This window comes from Egretta garzetta, unplaced genomic scaffold, assembly GCF_000687185.1.
Source record: "Egretta garzetta isolate BGI_Z169 unplaced genomic scaffold, ASM68718v1 scaffold118, whole genome shotgun sequence".
Lineage (NCBI taxonomy): Eukaryota > Metazoa > Chordata > Aves > Pelecaniformes > Ardeidae > Egretta > Egretta garzetta.
This window is the reverse complement of record NW_009260484.1, coordinates 68,483-86,317: the sequence shown is the minus strand read 5'-3', so window position 1 is coordinate 86,317 and position 17,835 is coordinate 68,483. Positions and strand designations below refer to the sequence as shown.

General features: G+C 37.4%; 1 protein-coding gene across 1 annotated transcript in view; it reads left to right on the top strand.

Annotated features, from left to right (window-relative positions):
- Nucleotides 1–17,835, top strand: part of RYR2 (ryanodine receptor 2) — a gene marked incomplete at its 3' end in the record, with an annotated part of 215,856 nt that overhangs the window by 130,198 nt on the left and 67,823 nt on the right. The window contains exon 4 of the mRNA XM_035899720.1: nucleotides 7,388–7,492. Within this exon, the coding sequence (XP_035755613.1) occupies nucleotides 7,460–7,492 (33 nt within the window). The remainder of the gene's footprint in view (nucleotides 1–7,387; nucleotides 7,493–17,835) is intronic.

Sequence of the window (17,835 nt, the reverse complement as noted above, 5' to 3'; positions counted from 1 at the left end):
TGGGTGGCTGCTATGCTATACTATTCTATAAAGATCATCTTTCTGATGGTGCAAGAATCAAAGCGTAGTTACTTCCTTGCAGGTTCTAAAGTAATAGTGCCCTCCCAACCAATCCTAGACTTTTCCATTACTTGTTGCAGTAGTTACAAGTACAACATAATCTCTAATAAATTTTGAATAATACAGATTAGCATAATAAGGTAGAATTTGCAGGATCAGCTTGAAGTTAAACAAAAAATGTTTTGTTGATTTGGATGTGTGCATAGAACCTCTGTAGCACTGTTGATCCTGTGAGATTTTTTTGAATTTTATTAATTAGTACGGCACTTTCCTAATTACCTTAAAAAGGAACACATTTACACTGCATTAGGATGATACACTATTACCTAATGTTCATCTAAGCTTCTGGCTACAGCAGTGTATGTTGTAATGGCTGTTGAGTTGATTGACCTGGTTTATCCATTGAGGCTGAAATGTAGTTGCATGGCTCCTTACCTAATGTCACTTCTAGCTGTTGCTAAGAGTTTTAAATTTTCAGAGAACTGACAAACAGCTCTCAGTAATGTAGTATGTTGGATGTGTAGTTAGAAAGGATACCAGAGGGAGAGATGGAAGATGAGAGGAAAAAACCCCTCTTTTCTTTTTAGAGATGGAATGTATGAGGCCCCAAATCCATAAAGAAAGTAAGTATCATACTGGGAATTACAACTTCCAAGCAGTTAAGACAGTCTGCTCTGTTGATAATAGCCTCATGAATGCTTGACAGCTCTCAGGATCAAAGTTGTTTCCAAAGAGCAAAAACTGGAAAACTGTAACATAAAACTTTGATGCTGTTTGCAAGCATAAAAGAAAAGAATATAATGGTACTTATGTAATAACAGCCTAAGTAGAAATAGATTTCTTGTGGATTTTTAAAGAAGATTATGAGAAGGGAAAAACCCAAGAAGCAATTTCCTTCTGAATGGTGCTGTACCTTTAGTTTCAGGTAACACTTTTTTTTTTTTTTTTGGCTAATGAATTGTTCCACTGTGACCAGAAGATGACATTCACTATCTGGAAATAAGAGTAGGAAGGAATTTTGGTCTCCACTGTTGTGCTAACTCATATGGGGGTAAAAACTCGTTACTCCTCAGAATAAGACATAGAGTACTGTAGACGAGTGTTTATCTTTGATATAGCAACAGAAAGCCTGCTTGGTGTATCAAGTTTTTTTTCACTGCCAGGTTTGCCAAATAGAACACTTAATTTAGGAGAGAGTTCTGCACTCGGAAGTGCGGATACCACAATGTGACACAGGAAGAGAATCTTTAAAAATTAAATCGATAGCTGTTAAGGTCAGATTAACAAGGTATGTAATACAAGTGATCAGCATGGAGCAGCATAGGCAACCAACACGATTCAAAGGAACCACGGAGGACTTGGAGCTGGCTTGTGTTCTAGGCTTTGAAAATGAATTGATTGCAGTGTATTTGGATCTGACCTCAGTTCTACCACTAGCGGTTTTCCCCCGTGTTGGTCTCCTTTTCCCTTGCTTTTTTGTTTTGGACCCTAAGCTGGTTTCCTCGTCCTGGTTTTCCTGTGATTTTTGCAGTTTTATCCCCAGAAGCAGTTGTCCTGTGAACAAGGAATCTTTAGAGATTTCAGTTGTTAAAAAGAAACTTCACTATGTGAAAAATTACATTTTTCAGGGAAGTAGTACTTGACCAGATTTTCAACGTTTTTCCTGGAAAACACTTGTGACAAAAGGCCATTCCCTTGTCAACCTGTGCTTCCAAAACCATGAGGATGTTAGAATTTTTAGGTATAGTATCATAAAAAGTTTTGGCTGTTGAAAATTTCTCTGCTTTTGATGGAAACAACTGTTTTGGATGGCATATCCTATAAATGTTTAGTCTTTTGCAGATACTTCTTACAGAAAGTGATGGTTTCAGACTGAAATTGTCACAAGCAACTGAAAGCAAGTTTTTGTAGAAGGTGGTCAGGCAACCTTCATGGTCTGCTAATGATATACACGCAGGAGCTTGACACTGTTATTGGAAGGTCCTCTCTTCTAGAACTGAAACTGTAAGACCCATAATTCATTCTTTGTCTTTCCTGTTTGGGGATTTGGTGAATATGATTCATCCTATTTGGCTGATGGCACTTGTCATCAGAGCCATGTATTTCTGTTCTGGGTCCATCTTTCTGATGACAAGTTTGAAAACATGGAAGGCTATGGCTTCTATTTGGAGTCCTAGAAATGGATGGTTTTACTTGGTAATACTGAATGTGTTTCATCACTGTCACCAGACAGAATCTCATTTAAGCAGAAAGGACTGACAGACTGAGAAGTACAAATTTTAATGTAACTTGAAAATAGATGATGGGTTCAGTTTCTTTCAGGCTACTCCCACAAATAAGGGTACAGATGTTTTGCTTAAACTGTGTACCAAAATTAATTTTTTGAATCCTCCTACTTGATGTATCAAAGTTAGGCATCTAATAAATGTGCTACTTTTAAAAATATTATGAACACCCACATCTTATTTTTTGACTATGATACAAACTGGATACTTTGTAAATCAGGCTGCTTAGGTGTTCTTTTTAGGCACTGATGTATGAATATTTGGTATACAGTTAAAGATGAAATACCTTTAAGTCCATTTCATGGGGAATTTGGTTAGAAGTGTAATAAAAATATCCATGAGCCTAGGAAAATAACTAGGCAAGCCGGCAAGTAACTAGGAAGAGAAATAAAGCTGAAGTAAAGCTACTTATTCTTAGGGGCAGAATGTGTTTGCTGATGCAATTTATTATTCCTTAGTTTTGTACTAATATTTATGAGGGGCAGAGGTTCAGTTTACATTCACAGGGTTATATGCATCATATTATATGAGCAGGTCATACGTTACTGTGACTTGTTAGCACTGTGTAATGACAGTGGGACTGAGTTTTGCATCTCAGCCTCTTGCTTTCATTGTCATCCCACTGGAGTATGGTATGCTTGTAAATAATAATTCCCTAAAAAAATGAAATAGTGCCTAATGAATACATCCAGTATCTATGATTTAACTGTGGGTTGGACTAGAGTTAGAGATATTTTTAAATAGCATTTCAAAAGCTTTGCTCAAAACACCTTTTTAATAAAGGTATGATTATCCAATTTGCAGATCTGCCTCCCACAGAGTAAAGCATAATTTACTATGCAAATATTACTACAGAAAATTAATGTACACAATATAGTTTAAAATGGCAGGAATTATCAAATTTGCCAAATAACCCAGGAATCACTCCATTAATATATATACTTTAAAAACTGCAGATGAGAATTACATTATTTTAATTTGTCTAATTTTGCTGACTGTAGGTGCTATTAAAAATAATGATGAAGGATCAATAGAAAAAGTTAATAGTAATTTATTATTTTTGTCCTAGCAGTAATGAATGTCCTTCTGAAGTTTAATATACAGCTCCTAGTTTATTTGTGTTATAAACTTCTTTTCAACAAGCTACTTTCATATTAGGTTGTAATTTATGACTGACTAGTTTGTCTAGACAAATAATTGACAATAAAACAGATCTTGTAAACAAGAACTAGCAGAGAAAATCAGTAATGTTTTAAGCCCTGAGAAATACTGAAGGTACTTTTTACTTTTTAAATCACCAGGTATATTTTATGTTGAAAACCATTAAAATAGAATTCATTTTGCAAACGTGTCAAAAATAATTTGAAAGTAAATTGTTTTGAATACTGCCATTGTTTAATAGAATTGCCCACATATCTTTTGGATCAAAGGTAAGTGGTACAGGTTCCTCGGACTACACAAGGACCATATTACATATTCTGTCACAAAACAAAACGAAAAAAACCTTTTGGAATATGAACTATTTTTCTATGCCTTCAGCTAGAAATTTACTGCAGTGAAGACAAATACAATAAAAATCGGTGGAAATGAGGGTTGAGGATTACCAATATGGCTATTTATATCTCTTGAGACATCTGCTTTCGAGCACTGATCATTTTTTGGGGGTATAAATTGTGTTCTGCTCTCAAACAACTATTTGTTATTACCATTAAACCATTGAAAATTTCTAGCTAGATCAGTTTGGTTTTTTATTTATTAAACATATGTTGGTGGGTGGTTGTTAGACATGTACCAAAATATTTTCTTTAAAATTCTTTATTATTTAATAGTGTATTCATAGTCTAGCAAAACAATCACCAAAATATCTGCCTAAACATTTGACCTGTACTCAGAAAAGCCTGATGTTGCAAACTCATTGCTACAGATTCACATTGCAGCCCCTAGAATATGCAGTCACTTTCCAGACTGGGCACTAGAAACTACTATGTAATTTGTATGAAGATATCTTTCGATAGGAAATGTTAGGCTGCCATATAACACAAACACCTTTATTTTTCATATTCCTTCCTCCATCTGTATGTGGTGTAATATAAGAGATAAGGTAGGTAGTCAGAGGACTGGCAAAGACACTGTGTTTTTTCCTTCCTCGTTTTTATTTTATGCTTTGAAGAGATGGAAAATGCACAGTGAATACATTTTTAGTATATTTAAGTGAGGGTTGAAAAATTACTATTATATTTTGCAATTATATTTTTCAGAATAGAAACCTTCAGTCTGTGTCTATATGCCAACCTGAAGCCTGGTCTTCTAAATCCAGAGCTTTAAAAGCATCAGCATTAAAATGGACTGTATAGGGTCGAGCAGAGCTGTAACTGTCTAAGCTAAATACGTTGGCATTTCTACATCTGTCCCATGCATGTCCGTGCTGTGATTGTTGTGCACTGTATGCAGCCATGCCTGTTGGATCTTCAGTAAAGCAGATTTGGGAGAGAAACTGCCAGAGAGGAAGAGTCCCAATTCACACACTCACTGCAAGCATCAGTAGATGCATCTTCCTTCACGACTTAGGGGAAAAACATTGCTCTCCGAGGGCCCCACCAAGTGCCTCGGCATTGATGCAACAGAGGTGAGGTGGGATAGTGTGCTCTCCCTTTTATCTCGAGAAAAAGAAACTGGTTCTAATGTTTTACTAGACTGTAAGAAGAAGGTGCCTCTTTCACTTAATTAAAGCAAGGCGATCTCATACAGTTCTCCTTTATTACACTCTGGCTGCTCAAAGTATGCCTTATCTGCTATGAGAATAGCTGAAAAATGTTCATTGGGACTTCATTCCTCAGTTTTAATGGGGTGGGAAGAAAATGCTCATGGCTGTCTTGAACGTAAAGGAGGATGGAACTGATGAAGGAGGAGTGTCCTAGTTATGTTGGCGTGATCACTGTGTGAAACAATGCAGGATTTTCCATATTGTATAACATGTAGGGTAGGTTTAGTAGTAAAAAAAAATTGGATGGGTCACAAAATTGTATGCGTGAGACATATTCTGCCAGCAAAAATCTTGCTTTAAGTAACACTAATAACAGTAGGAACACTATTAGGGAGACTTTGTTTGCTTATATATGTTTGCTTATGACCAAACATGTAGAAAATGGAACCTTGGCTCATTTCTGAGCACAGTGTAAGGAGCATCTTTTTCTCTTTTGTTCAGACTCTTGTTTGTTAGTCAGTCTTCACTGGTTCACTGGAATTGAGGGTGAGCTGGACTGTCAGGCAATTCATTTCTGTGAGGCTTTCTAGAAAGGAAAATTGTGCTCATGTTTACTGAACAGAAACACCTTGCAACCTGCAATCTTTGAGTGCTCTCTTTCCTGCTTTGTGAAATAAGACCTTATGATAGTACTTACATTACAAGGATGTTTTGAAGAGAATCTAATTAGTTTTCTGTTGGCCTAATACTACCATGAAAAGGGCCGTTGTAGTGTCTGAGTAACTACAAAAGAAAAATGGTAACAAGAACACTGACAAGTAAGTAGAGTCCTGATTCTAAAAGAGTTGCCTTAAAAATATTTCGTGCCTCAGTATCATTGCAAAAGTCAGTCAGAACCCCATGCAAAAGAGGATGCTATTTAATGCTTTTTGGTCTGGCTAAAACTTTAATTTAAAATACCATTTTACATTAATTTTATTCAAATATAAATAGTGGAATGTAATGGAAGATCTATTAGTTAATAAACAGACTTGAATTGCTGTAGTGAGGAGTGATGAACAATTTAATAAGCTATTCTGAGTAAGCTAACTTTTGAAAAAGAAGGAATTAAATGGTTTTGCAACTACTTTTTACAATTTAGTGTTTGAGGCCTTGGAAGAGGCCTCTTCAAACTGAACACAGTTTGAATAAATGTGCCGTAAAAGCATTCATGGTATGAAAAACCAATTTCCAATAGTCAGTAAAAGTACTCCTAAGCTAAAATATGCAACTAACATGAAAAGAAAAAGAGAAGGAGCATGAAAGAATTTCTGGAAGCAGAAACGGTGTGTAGGAGTTGCATATTCTTCTATTAACAGAAGAAAAGATCCCCACATAAAATCTTAATTTACTTTGCTACTTTGTAACTTAGGCATTGCCATTACAAACCAATTTTAGTACAAATTTTTATGATAGTCTGGAAAATTAGCTTTTCAATTGCTCAATAATGGTTTTTTTCAATCATGACAAGTTAAGTATTTATTTTTATGAGACTGTCTAGTTTTACCCCACTTAGAACAGAATATGATGAAACATACTGCCCTGCAAGGCTGAGAAGCTACTGACTTGGCCTTGATACTCAGTGTCTAATGTTTCTGCTACAGAAAATTATTCTTGACCTAGGGAGCATCATAAGCATGAGGTCTGGCTAATACCAGTAGTGTAAAGGCTGAATCTTGTTTCCTCCACAATCTGAGCATAATGTCTAAGACATACGTTCCATAGGCTAATGTCCAAGCAGATATTTCACTGCTTTGCTTGGCAGCCTTTGACAGTGTTTTCTACTCCCAAGGTGAATCTTTCTCCCTAAAATCTAATTGCAGTTTTCTTTGGTACAACTTGTATTGCTGCTCCTGTTCCTTTCAAGGAGCACCTCCAGGAAGAGTCTGCCTCCATTTCCCTTGTAATCACCGCTACATTTGTAAAGAGAACTGTAAGCTCCCTCTCTCCTCCATCCAAGCTGATCGAGCTTAGCTCCCCCAGCCATACAGGGTGAGCACACCAGCCCCAACAATCGTGGTGATCCTCTGCTGAACTTGATGCCGTTTATTAGTTTCGTTCTTGTATTGTGAGTGGGACCCAGTACCCCAGGCATCAGCTTACAAATGCTGAGCAGAAGTGAAGGATCATTTCCTGGCTAAGCCTCAACTGTTGCAGCCCAGTACGTGGCTGGCTCTTAGAGCCTCAAGGATATAGTAGAACTTTCAGGTTCATGGAAAATGAGGGGAAATGGAAGCATTGGAAAGTGCTATTTAGCAAATCAGTCACTAATGTGATCTCGTGTCTTCATTTCACCTAGAATGTTCCACCTGATTTGTCCATCTGCACCTTTGTGCTGGAGCAGTCTCTGTCAGTACGGGCCCTCCAGGAAATGTTAGCTAACACAGAAGAAAAGGCAGAAGGGGTAAGTTATGAAATACTCACTTTTTTTTTGTCTTGCAAAATACAACAAATTTTTTCCCACTGTACCACAGATGTCATGACTGGCACAAGCTTATAGCATCATGAATTCCTTATGTTTAATTTTCCACCTTTCCTTGAGGAATGGTCTGATTTTTGAGAAATTCTATATACTGGCAGCTTTCACTGAAGCTTGCCAGAGTTGTAAATTCCCAACAGTTTCAATGTGCTGTGGGTCAGCATAGAGCTTCAAGAATGTTTTAACTTGAGATCTCATAATGTGAAATATAAACCTCTTCAGAACAGCTAAGCTTTCTGAGGATTTCTGACTGTATCAAGTGAGACTGTCAAGTAGTCTCAAAATTACTTTGATGTCTGCTGTTTTTGTCTGGACATAATGAAATTGTTCTGTGTGGTCTGAGCTAAAATGTCCTGTAACTCACCTTTAGAGCTGGAAATAGAATGTTATTGAGTCTCAGTGGATGAGAAAAATGGAAACTAACATGTTTTTGCAGTGTGGAAGATGAAGGATAGGAATAATGTTAATTGTTTGACTAGCATATAGGTAATTAATGATCTCTGCTGTGTAATTAATTTGATTTGTTATGATGTAGTTGAGTGTTCCATATACACCCTGTAGGGTTAATTTGAATGCCATGCTCTGACTCAAATGCTATAAAGTCTAAGTGAGGAAGAGTGACTGTAGACCCAGGAGTTCTACAGATAAAAGAGAAGTAGGGGCTAATCATAAGTCTGTCACTCAAGAAAGCTGTCAGGAGAGAAGCGTGCTTCTGATATTTCTGGGAATGCCTTGAGAAAGCAAACTTTAACATAGAACAGTCAGTCCTATAAAATGCAAGACACTGAGACTGAAAATGGCATTTGGTAAATGAAGTCCAGGAGCAGTCCCATGGATAATCCAAAGTGTGTGCTGTCAGTGAGCATTTGGACTAACTCCAACAGCCAGAGAATGAAAAGCACATCTGAGAGAACAGGTGGTACCAGAGTAAGCAGATCCATGCTTCTAAACAGGGACCCCTCTTCCCTTAGTTTGTAAATGCAGAAACCAAGAGCAATCAAATCCACAGGGGGGAAAAAAAAAATCAAAAGAGCAGGCACATACAGGTATAATGTCAAAAATCACAGTCCAAACCCAGGGATGTGCAGTGATAACTGTGTGTGGCCATATATGTGAAGTAGAGCAACTGTTTTCTTCCTGTTTATTCCCACCAGATGTGGGCAGGAGCAGAAACTAAAGAAAGTTTAGGGGAGTGCGTGTTAAAGTAGTGCTATAGGGCAGGATAGTAAATGAAAAAAACATTCAATTTTCAAATACAAAGTATTGAAACTTTTTAAAATGATAACATTAATTGGCAGATTTTCTGTTGAGCTGTCTTTAGCAGAGTCTTGGGGCCAATCGTTAAGTGAATATTTACTCTTAATACAGAGATCACATCCAGAGAACACGGGGAAAAAAACAAGTTCTCTGCAGAATGGTCAGAAAATGTGAGCTCGGGCATTCTGCTGGAAAGAGGGTAGGTTAAAGAGAGCATTGTAGAGGTCTCAGGTGGAACATTTGCACTAGTTCTGGACTATTTTCTGCACTGGATGTGAGCAGAAAAAGACTTTTGTAAGGCATAGTGACTGATGGGACCTACATACTCCAAGCTGGAAGAACCATGTTTGGTGGTAATCTGGTATTTCTTGGAAACAATTATTGATGTTTTCTGCGCATAACCATGAAGGTCAGCATTCTAGGCATTCATATCCTTGGCGAAAGAAAAGTGATGGCAGTTGTACTGGCATACAGTGCTCTTTGCTCACGGGTCTTCTGAAAAGTGCACAAGAAAGACAGAGCAAGGTTTCTGAGTGTGGTCATTATGTGGCTGTTACCTGTTTACCGAGTAGTTTACTGTGCTCTCAACACCTACTAAATCCCAATACTAGCAGAAGATACAGAGTGAGCTACAGCTGTACCAACCCAAATAGCTGGTGTTCACTGAATAATGAATATATTTCTACTGCAATTTTTGCATGGCTTCTGTGAAAATGCATTAGAAATCTGCCTGTGTGTCTCTTGCATACTAATATATTAATATTAGAAGAGAATAATCTTGAAAATAGCTTGTAGATGAACAAGGTCATATTGTTGTCAGTGTCATTATTTTTCTTTCTGGTAAGTCTCTGGAAGCCAAGAATAATAATACTAAAATGGCTGAATATGTACTTGCTGGTAAATTAACAGAACTGACATTTGATATATGTAAGTTGTTTCTATGAAAAATATATAAAGCTTTCCTTTGTGTATATATAGGTATTGATCATAGGGTAGGTACTTATTTAGGCAGCTTCGTATTTGTTTGAAATGTGAGTATTTGCTAGAACATGTGAGTTGGATGTTTAATGACTGATGTGGTTCCTTCAAGTTTTATGAGAAGGGGTAATTTTGTGCATATATCTGAAGCACTGTTATCTTCCTGGAGCAGCATCAATTTTTTGTTTAGAATAACAGTGGTTTTTTTCATTTAGGAGAAGAAAACATAGCAATTTCTTGAGAGATTGTTACTATAAACTGGATTCAATACAACCTCAGTTTTCTAATGGAAAGAATCCTGCAAAGGGAGGTCTTTTCAGTCCTCAATTACTTTTCATTACATTAGAAATCATTAAGGCTGTTGTGTTTAAAAGTGGTCTCCTTATGCTTCTTTGCTTTTTGTGGTGTGTAATCTCTTGAATGTTATGTTTATATAATGGGTATTCTTATTACATAATAGATAAATCAGTAGTAATGAAATGGTTGAGTAATATGTACAAAATCTCATGCTGACTTGAGTCAGAACAATAAACAGCTTTCCTTGTGTTTAAGAAAGGAAACTGGGTGCACTAATTGGATTTAATTTTAATTCTAAATTAGTAGGTATTAAATGTGTGAGATTACCTCTGCAATAAATACCTAACTTTTTAGCGTAAGAATCCCAAAATGAGAATTCCCATACTTCATGAGATTAGTGATCCATCTATATGAGTGTACCTACTTCTCTCTTTCGAATCAGCTAAATGTTAGTATCAAAGGCAACTGTGGAAAATGAGTGAAGTTTTGATAAGAAAGAATGTGCGTAGTGCTCTGTTTCTTCTAGCTCTAGGCACTGAGTAGTTACTTTGTGCTCTGAGGTTTCATAGTTTCCCTTTAAAATACTATGCTTAGCTCTGGCAGTTTATTAAAACATTGAAATTCATAGCTTTTGGTTTAAAAAATAAACCCACAACCTGTTTTGTTTGCTCAGGCGGCATTTCATTTTAAACATGTAAATTTTTGATTTTGCTGGGGACTTGAGTGCTGTATGCATTTTTGCATATATATGCAAAATATACTTTTTATTGTTAGTTCTTCTACAGAAAAGACCCAGAAAAAGGGAAGGAAAAAGGGAGGAATCCTGTGGAAAGATAATAGTAAATAATCATATAAATGAATACTATGATTACATGTGTACCCAGAGTCTGGGCTCTGGTCTCTTAGACAAGCAGAATTATAGCTGCTCTGTCCTGATGGGCCTACAGCCTAGGTATTATTTTGTGATTATTTTGACTTGGGTTTTGAGTGTAACTTTTTGTCGTTAGAAGAACAGGTAAAATATGAAAATGGAAATCCTTAGGATTTTATAAAGCATTTAAGACCAGAAAAAGCCTTCAGGTCATCTATTCTTAGCCTGGTCATTACATTTTTCCAGTAAGCCCTCTCAGGAGCCCAGTGCCTTGTTTTTCACTAAAACTTATCAGACTGAATGATCCTGAGAAAGTGAATCCACAGCTTTCCTGAATAATTTAGGAGCGGTCACCACAAGATATTGTAACAGTGTTTTGCTTCTGATTCTTTTTACTCTGATTATTTGTTGGTTTTGTTGGGTTTTGTGTGGGTTTGTTTTTTTTTTTTCTTAATCAAATCTTCCTTTACTAGATTCAAGAGCTCTAAAATTTAGTACTTTCTCCTTGTGAAAGTACTGAAATGCCATAATCAAATCAGTTTGTGGAAATTTTCCCTAATTTTCTTAGGAAGTGAAGCCAGGCCATCTATCTGTCACTACTCTTGTATTCAGTAACTTCTGAGATTTCTGGACAATACAAACAATATTAGAAACAGGGGTAAATAGTTACATTCTTCCAGATGTAATGGATATTGGGTAGGAGAAAGCGACCTAACTTTCTGTCCCTGTAAGAGGAAACGAAGGCAAAGCTGGCTGTTTTACATTACCATCAACTGCTGTTGTGCTGGTGTACCTTCTGCACTGCTGTCTTGTACTCAGAAGAGGTGCCAGAGGTACATGGGAAGGAAGTTGCCATGTTTCAGGTGTGAGGAAGGGACTTATAATTTTGTGGCTTCTTTCGGTTTCGGGGTTTTAAACATCTTTTTCATAAAAGTTAGACAGCAGACCTGTAGATAGTATACTATTTTCAGTCTCACCTTTTATGACAAGGAAAATGGTTTCCCTGTGTCCTACTTGGACTGTCCTGCCTGTATATCCAGGGATTGCCTTAATTCGTATCTTCAATATGTTGTGTCTTGCTGATATTGATGATTCATGAAAGATCTTACAATGGCTGGTACCTTTAGATCCAGCATACAGATTTCAGCCACGACAGCAGGTGAAGTAGGTAATGATGCTGGTTATTGCCAGTTTCTTGACCAAAATCAGGGCCACCATACATGCTCTTGAGCAAGCTTACCTACTTTCAGTCTCTACTGATGACATACAGGTGAATTTTTCAGATTCTACAAAATTCTCTACCAAGTCACTTTTCTGTTGAGTGACGGTTCTAGAGCTGTCAAAAGAAAAGGTATCCAAATGTATTTGACGTAGAAAAACATCAGGTATTTTCTTAGCCTCAGCTGCTTCGGCAAATGATTTAGACTTTCGTCTCAAAGTTTTTTGAAATCATTCTCAAGCAAACATGCTGCATAAAAAACAGCTATTAAAATAAAAATTTGGCACAAAAGTATAAAAATTAATGAGGTGTAAGGTAACCTTCATAAAACCTATTGCTACTAACTCTTATATAAACTATATTTCAAAGGTATTTTTTTCATAAGCTTCAACAAAAAATTTTTTTTCTAAAGGGAGAATATGAGGATTCAAAACCCTGGTACTATCTATATTTATATAATAAATGGCTAGTTGGAACTTTCATTCTATTCTAATGCATCTATTACTTCAAAGAGATCAAAAAAAGTTTTGGGTACAGTGACTAGGTACAGGAAATCAAATTAGCTTGACATTTAAAGGACATTTTACTGTAAGTGAACAAGCACAAAGTCACATATCTTTTTTTTTTTTATTTTTATATTGGCTAGAACAAACGCCTGCTTTTCTTTCGAAACCAATAAGGGCTTGTGACTCCTCGAGTTACACTTGCTTTGCTTGGGTTTTCTGAAATATACCCAGAAGTCTCATGATATAAATAATATACTACTCTTTTGCCTCATGATGTCTATTATAGTCCTCCATGATAATTATCATAAATGACGCCATTGAAATGTGAAGACTCCAGATTGTATGTTACATGCCATACTCTGGGTGAATAGACGAGACGCACATGCATATATATGACACGTGGTATGTGACTTGCTTTCACTTGCCAATATGGTGCGCATCTTTGTGTGGATGAGAGGTGTTCTATCCCATGCAGAGGATTGTGGTTAACTGCACCTTTTCATTGGAGGAGTGATTGAGAACTCTTGGTAAACTGTCTTTAACAGCAGCTTTAGTTATTTCTGTCAGAGGTGGCAAAGCATTCTTTTCACTCTGGTCTACCAGAAGATGCCAAGCCATCCCAGTTCTGTTGTACCATCCATCCATGGCAAAATTTCATTTCATTGGGAGGGTGTGGAGTAAGAGGCACCTGTTCTGGTGAGAGCTTCTGGAGCTCCTCCTTGTTCACCTGTACTTTGTTCTGCCAACATGAGGTGTGTGCATGGGCTTTATTTTGTTCAGGTATATATAGAAGGGTGCTGTATAGGGTTTGGGGTTTTTTGCAATTATATCAGCAAAGTGGGTGGAAAGTTCAATTCCTCTGCTAACTGCTAGGCTTCATGCTACATAAATTGCTCACTAGTAGAATCAGCTGTACTTGGAGTGTAATGTGCTACTGTTCGAATTGTGTTTTAATGACTCTTGCAGGACAGATGCTCCAAACTCACTTATCCCGTGTGGAATGAGATGATTTCTCTCAGTTGTTTTTGTGTCCTTACACATCAAGTGTCAGCTTTTTGATTGCTTACTGGAAAAAAAGGTACTACTGAAATAAGTAAGGATTTCTTTGTGTATCATCTGTAGCAAGAAAGTGACTGTAAACGTAATTAAAATTTCTGTATTTGAATGACATCATATACTATGTACTAGAATACATTATGATAGTGTAGGGCTCTCTAGCATTTATACTGAGATGATTTTAAGTGCTTATTCAGGAAATCACCCCGTATTTGTTCTTTACTTTCTGAATTAAAAACTCTATGAGTAAACTTGAAGGTCTTTTTGCTATTTGTCGTTCTAGACTCCATTATATAGGAAAAAATTGGCTCCTATTTGCCTTAATATGCTTGAATTTGTTTACTTTTATGCAAAATCAAATGTAGGGTTAAATCCTTTGCTACTTTCCTGCAAATTGATCTTACTTGCCATATTGTCTACTGAACACTCCTATGTGTGGTTTTCTGCATTCTCCCCCCGCCCCCCCTCCCCAGTATTTGCACACCAGCTGTGATTTTCTACTACTGTATGCCATTGAGATTTTCTGTGCTTGGAAGCTCAGTCCTGTCCTCCTGGTTGGTAATGAAGATGTGAAATTCTGTCAACGCCACTTCTGAGGTGGTCTTCTGTGGGGTGGGGGGTGAGAGGGAAAAAAAAAGACAAAGGGTCTTACTTCACATTTTCTTTCTCAGTAAAGACATTTAAACACTTACAACAAATGCAGCATGAAGACTTCATGCTAAATGAATGTGCTGGGGTTTCTCAGATCTACTCTCTGACTGATACCACTTGTGCCATTCTCATAGAAATTGAGGTTCAGAGCTGCAAGTAGACTTCTCTTTGCTTCTGTGTGTTCTGCAAACCCATCTGACACTGGACACTAGTCATGAAAGCAGAAAACTGGTGTGCGAGATGCTGTTAGTGGAACACTTAGCCACTGTTGCAGTGGGTTTGAATGCAGGGATAACCAGAGTAAATTCAATTCTGCCACTGAAGTGGAATAGAAAAGCTATGCATTTGAGGGGGGAGATGGTGAAGGTGACCTAACCTTTCCCAGAGATTCCAGCTTTGCACAGCTCCAAAGTGGACCAGACACAAGGATTAAACCAAGAACTGGTTCAGATTCCATGTGGTCCTAGGAAAGAAACTGAGAATAGCTACCAAATTAAAATGACCAGTGTGGAAGTCACTGAAACTGGCAGTTTCATGTAATGAGCTGCCAGGAGGACAGCTGTGAAATAGTGACAGAGGGATTAGGATGGGGAACTCAAGGTGTGTTGTGGGGCTTTTATCTTGAATGAGAAAATAAGGGGATTGTCTGTTTCTCTGCTTTTTACCAGTCAATTCCATAGGTATTATCCCCTTGCCATCTATAACCTATCAGTAGCTAACATAAAAGATGGCAACATACGGCTGCTGTTCAGTAATGATCCTGGAGGAGTTGGGGTTTTTTTTAGTTTTGGGGTTTTCTGGGTTTTTTTTGTTGTGGTTTTTTTTTTAATGAAATTTAAACACAGAGAAAATGGAAATGGTACAGTCTTTAGAACCACACAACTCATTTGTTGCAGTGGTTGGAAATGTTGTACTAAATGGTATTTAGGCAAAATAAAAGATAAATAGATACCCCCTCCCCCCAAATCCTCACATTAAAATGCTATTCCAGAATGCTGAAGAGTGTCAGTTTTGCTACACAATCCTGTATAAAGCTGAGATAGTCTCTTAATCCACTCATTTTCTTAAAGCTGCTAGATGGTTCTCCAAAGCTATTAACACACCAGGTTTTTAAACCAGGTCAGTCTAGCTAAGCAGTTAAAATCCATAAGCTAAGCAGTGATTGCTAGTTGTGTTTTTTCCGGTTTTGTATGTCTTCATACCTCAGGACTGATTTGTGCAAATGTTGAGGACTGTAGATGATGGAAGCTGCACATAAAATGTGAAATAATGTTAGAAATCAGGTCCTAGGCATCTTAAACTGAACTCGCTGGTTTGTGTATACTTTGATTTTAACGGATCCATGCTTTAGATTCTTTAAATGTATTAATGTGTTATCCGGGGTATTGGGAAAATTGAATTAATATTTGTGAGATTAGCATTACAGTAGTGAACATAATAAAATTGATAGCATTTAATCATGTGTTCAGAAGAGAGATTTTTATCAATATACAGTACATTGTTGCACACTGAGCTGGGATGAAATAAAATAGTAAGTGGCCACCCTCTCCTCTACATACATGTTGAATGAGGCAGAATTGATGTTGAAAAGGTAATGGACATGTGGAAGGCTGTGACATAAGACAGTGACAGGAATGGAATGAAATTAAGGTTGCATAGGTGACTTTTGTCACTTTGTCTTTTTACTGTTTGTCTTAATTTTGTTAATTTTTGGGGGTAAAATTTAGCATAATTCCTTTGAAAATGCAAAACCTTGATACTTTAGCTTAGTAAAAAGTGTTTGGAAATATAAATGGTTCATGATTATGTATTTCTTGTCTGTTACAGCTCTCCTACTACTGACCGTACAAAGTCCAATTTTACATTAACCTTTCAGCTGAGGCAAGGCCTGGATAGTGTGATACTCAAACACTGTATTTTCCTCTTCTTTTGCCACTCACACAGCTGTAATCCAAATTATTTGTAAAGCCTAAGGCCTTACATTAAATAAACTATACATTTAATTTTTGCCAAGTTACACAATTATACTGAGAATGGAAATAATGTTTATGCAAGATTTTTAAACAGGTCGTTAATAACACTATGTAAGGATCTCATAATATATATGAAAATTATGCAAATTTACATTTGTGTTATAATGGATTCTTGTAGGGATAGCTTTTTGCTAGGTGGATGCAAAATCTAAAAAATAGAGTGGGGTCCTTTGTCTCATCTTAGTGGCTTATAATAGCAAGTTCAAAGAATATTTAAATGGCTGGTGCAAAATGCTGTTGGTGTAGGAAATGCATAGCAGTGCCATACAGGCTGGGAGCGTGGAAAATGTTAATGGTGTCTTGCAGCGCTGCATAACAAGAAAGTTGCCTGCTGCCAGGCAGCTCCATAGGATCTCAAAGCAGCTGCAGCTGGGTGATTACACAGGGGATTCTTCCTCTTGAAACACATTCAGCGTGCTGATCCTCCTGTACTGTACCAATGCCTTCTGCAGTAATTAAAACCCCTTAATCTTCAAATACAGTCAAGATTTTCTGAAGGTAGCTTTGTTTCTAACTCTCCTTATCTTGCAGGATTCAACACCTTAGGGTGCTTTTGATGCTAATGATGCTGTATATGCATCATTGACTTTTGTATTGTTCAAGTTTGGATATGAATAGCCCTCCCCAAAAGGGTAACATTTGAACGGCAGCAATGTGGGTAGCTGAAAGAAAAGAAGTGGTAGAGCTAGGATTGTGAGACCCATGTGATAAATGACTGAGTCCCAAATAGGGTTGCAATCAAAGTTTACAATTTATTAAGCAAATAGAGGCAAGCAAACAGCACAGGGTGCGCCGGGAGTCTCCGCTCCACCAAGATGCACACCGTACAGTTCCTTTTTCTGGTTTATATATCTTCCAGGAATAGGCGTCTCACAAATTCCTCTTCCTTCGGTTAGCACCAGTCCCTTGCTTTGGCTAGCAACAATTTCTTGCTTCGGTTAGCAATAAGTTAGTAACAATCTCTTGCTTTGGCTAGCAACAATTCTTCCTTCGGTTAGCAGTAATCTCTTGCTTCAGTTAGCAATAAGACCGGTTTAAGCTGGTATGCTGGAATGCCTATCAGGCGACCCCCGCCAGACACAGGAGCTACATACATCCAGTTCCTGGGTTTTTTTTTAGGCTTGCGGTTATACAGGGGTATGTAAGACAGAAGGTCGTATTTCATCATGCGACCCTAGCATTGTTCCATATCGACACGAATCAGATAGACACATTTCACACCCAGTAGCACTAAACAGACTGGATTACTGTCCTGAACAAGACATGGGAAGTGTGATAAATGACCGAGTCCCAAATAGGGTTTCAGTCAAAATTAACAATTTATTAAACGAATAAAAGGCAAGCAAACAGCGCTGGGTGCACCGGGAGCCTCTGCTCTACCAAGACGCACACTTAACAGT